This window comes from Pygoscelis adeliae, unplaced genomic scaffold (assembly GCF_000699105.1).
Source record: "Pygoscelis adeliae isolate BGI_AS28 unplaced genomic scaffold, ASM69910v1 Scaffold802, whole genome shotgun sequence".
Taxonomy (NCBI): Eukaryota; Metazoa; Chordata; class Aves; order Sphenisciformes; family Spheniscidae; genus Pygoscelis; species Pygoscelis adeliae.
Window position 1 is genome coordinate 7,696 of NW_008824248.1, and position 1,938 is coordinate 9,633.

The window sequence follows — 1,938 nt, forward strand, 5'->3', positions numbered from 1 at the left end:
CTCCCGCCTTGGTGAGCGGAGCGCCGCCCGCCCGGCCCTACGCTGCGGCAGCGAAGTGAGTGCGTCTCCTTCCATCCGAAGCAGCTCTCTTGGCCGTCGGGTGTCCTGGTGGTGGTAGGGGGGAGCGTGTGGTGTTTTCGGTGTCTGCAGTGTGGCTCTAACAGCCGGGCTGGCCTGGGGTGGCATCCCGCAAGCTGCTAGCTCCTAGAGAAACAGCCTGGAGAGAGAGAAGCCGTAAGCTGGGCTTGTGGGGAGTGTTTTCTGTTACTCTTGTAATAATGGATGTAACAGTTATGGGGAAAGATTTACCTGATATTTTTGATGTGTGCTTTTGGAGGGTATGGCTGGATTACAGCTTACGGAGTACTGTCAGCATGAGAGCTGGTGAGCTTATGGAATTGGTTTCAAACAGTTCCTCTTCTTGCTTCAGGTTGCTTTTTTTTTTTGTTGTTGTCCCTTTAAGTCTAATATTACGATGTAAGTGGGAGAAGTAAAAGTTACCTCTGTGTACAGAACAGTGAAGCGTGCTGTACACCAAGTGTTCCGAAGTGTTGCATACTCTTTCACCATAGTAATAGAGGAAAGGAATATCTAGCTATTACTTTAATTTTTTTTTCCTTGATTTGAGAGCCTTTGAATATAGGTAGGAGAATAAGGATTGGGGCTAGTGTTTGTTAACTGGATGCAAAATGATACAGGAAAGGGAGGAGAAGCCTTTTTTGAAAGGTGGGACTGCCATGATCCACTGTAAGAAGAAGAAGAGAACCTACCCTGCAGATGTGGCTCCTTCTGATTACTAGGAAGGTGTAGGGGACTTGCTCATTTTAGAAGCAGCTCAGGCACAGCGCCCGCGACCAGCCCATGTGAAGGCAGGACCTGGACCAGTTGGTGTGTTATCTTAAACTGGTCTTGTTTTGATACAGTAGGACAGTCATTAACTTGGTTTCATGCTGCACGAATGTGGCTATGTTGTTTGAGGAGCTTAATGGCCTTCAGAGCTGTTGATTTCTGTCTTGACTACCTGAGACAAGTAACTGGGATGAATTTAAGGATGCTGTTCATCTTTGCGTAGAACCTTCCTTGTTAACTAATCGTTACGTAATAAGTGACACATGACTATCTACTTTTTTGTCTCTGAACATGTGCCAAACTCTTCAGTTGATGATCTAACGATATTTTTTGTTTGTCTTAGAACTGCAAAAAAAGGCTCACAAAAGACCAAGCAGGAAGAAGCAAAAAAGAAACAAGTAACTAAGAGGCGGCTGCTGATGAGCAAGCCCGTGGATGATGTATACTTGACGTGGTATTATGAGCGGCCATCCTATGGTTTGGAAGAGGCTGTGGGTATGCTGAAGAAATTTCAGGAACTGGACTTCACTCACCCCAAACAATATGTCTATATTAATGTCTTCCTAGATATGGCACTACAGAAGAAGGTAGGTTGGAAGCGTATACAGATTTTGATAGCTTGTTTCTTTTTATGTGGGAAGGCTGCGTTTAAGTGCAGAGCAGATGCTGCTGTCGGCCTTCTCAGCTGCCTCTTGCAGCTTCTCTATCAGAATAATGTGTGCTTTCGCACGTGGCTTTGTGCCTTTATACATGTATAATTATTAAACATCCCTCATACTCCTGAGGTGAAGATGCACCATTGAGGATTTTGAAAACAGGCTATTGTGTGACTAAAATTCATGTGTGGACAGAATTGATCAAACTAAGCTTTATGTCTGTTCAGGCTTTCCACTTAAAGGTGTGTTACCAAAATCATGTGTGTGTTTTGTTCTGGGATGATGGTTACAGGGAGAAGTGTTAAGGCAAACTTCTGCCCTTCTCTGTCCTTCACCTTGTTTTGATTTCTCTTTTTTTTTTAAATAATGGTCCTTGAAAGTATGCTATTGGCCTGTGACTTTTTTAATTTAAAGGTGTTTAGCCCAGTTTAGT

The 1,938-nt window shown here is 43.9% G+C and overlaps 1 protein-coding gene across 1 annotated transcript in view; it reads left to right on the forward strand.

The window, feature by feature from the left end:
- Window positions 1–2: 2 nt before the first annotated feature.
- Window positions 3–1,938, forward strand: part of LOC103926424 (39S ribosomal protein L1, mitochondrial-like) — a gene marked incomplete at both ends in the record, with an annotated part of 4,627 nt that continues 2,691 nt past the window's right edge. Inside the window, 2 exons of the mRNA XM_009335286.1 lie at window positions 3–55; window positions 1,193–1,436. Coding sequence (XP_009333561.1) covers window positions 3–55; window positions 1,193–1,436 — 297 coding nt within the window. The remainder of the gene's footprint in view (window positions 56–1,192; window positions 1,437–1,938) is intronic.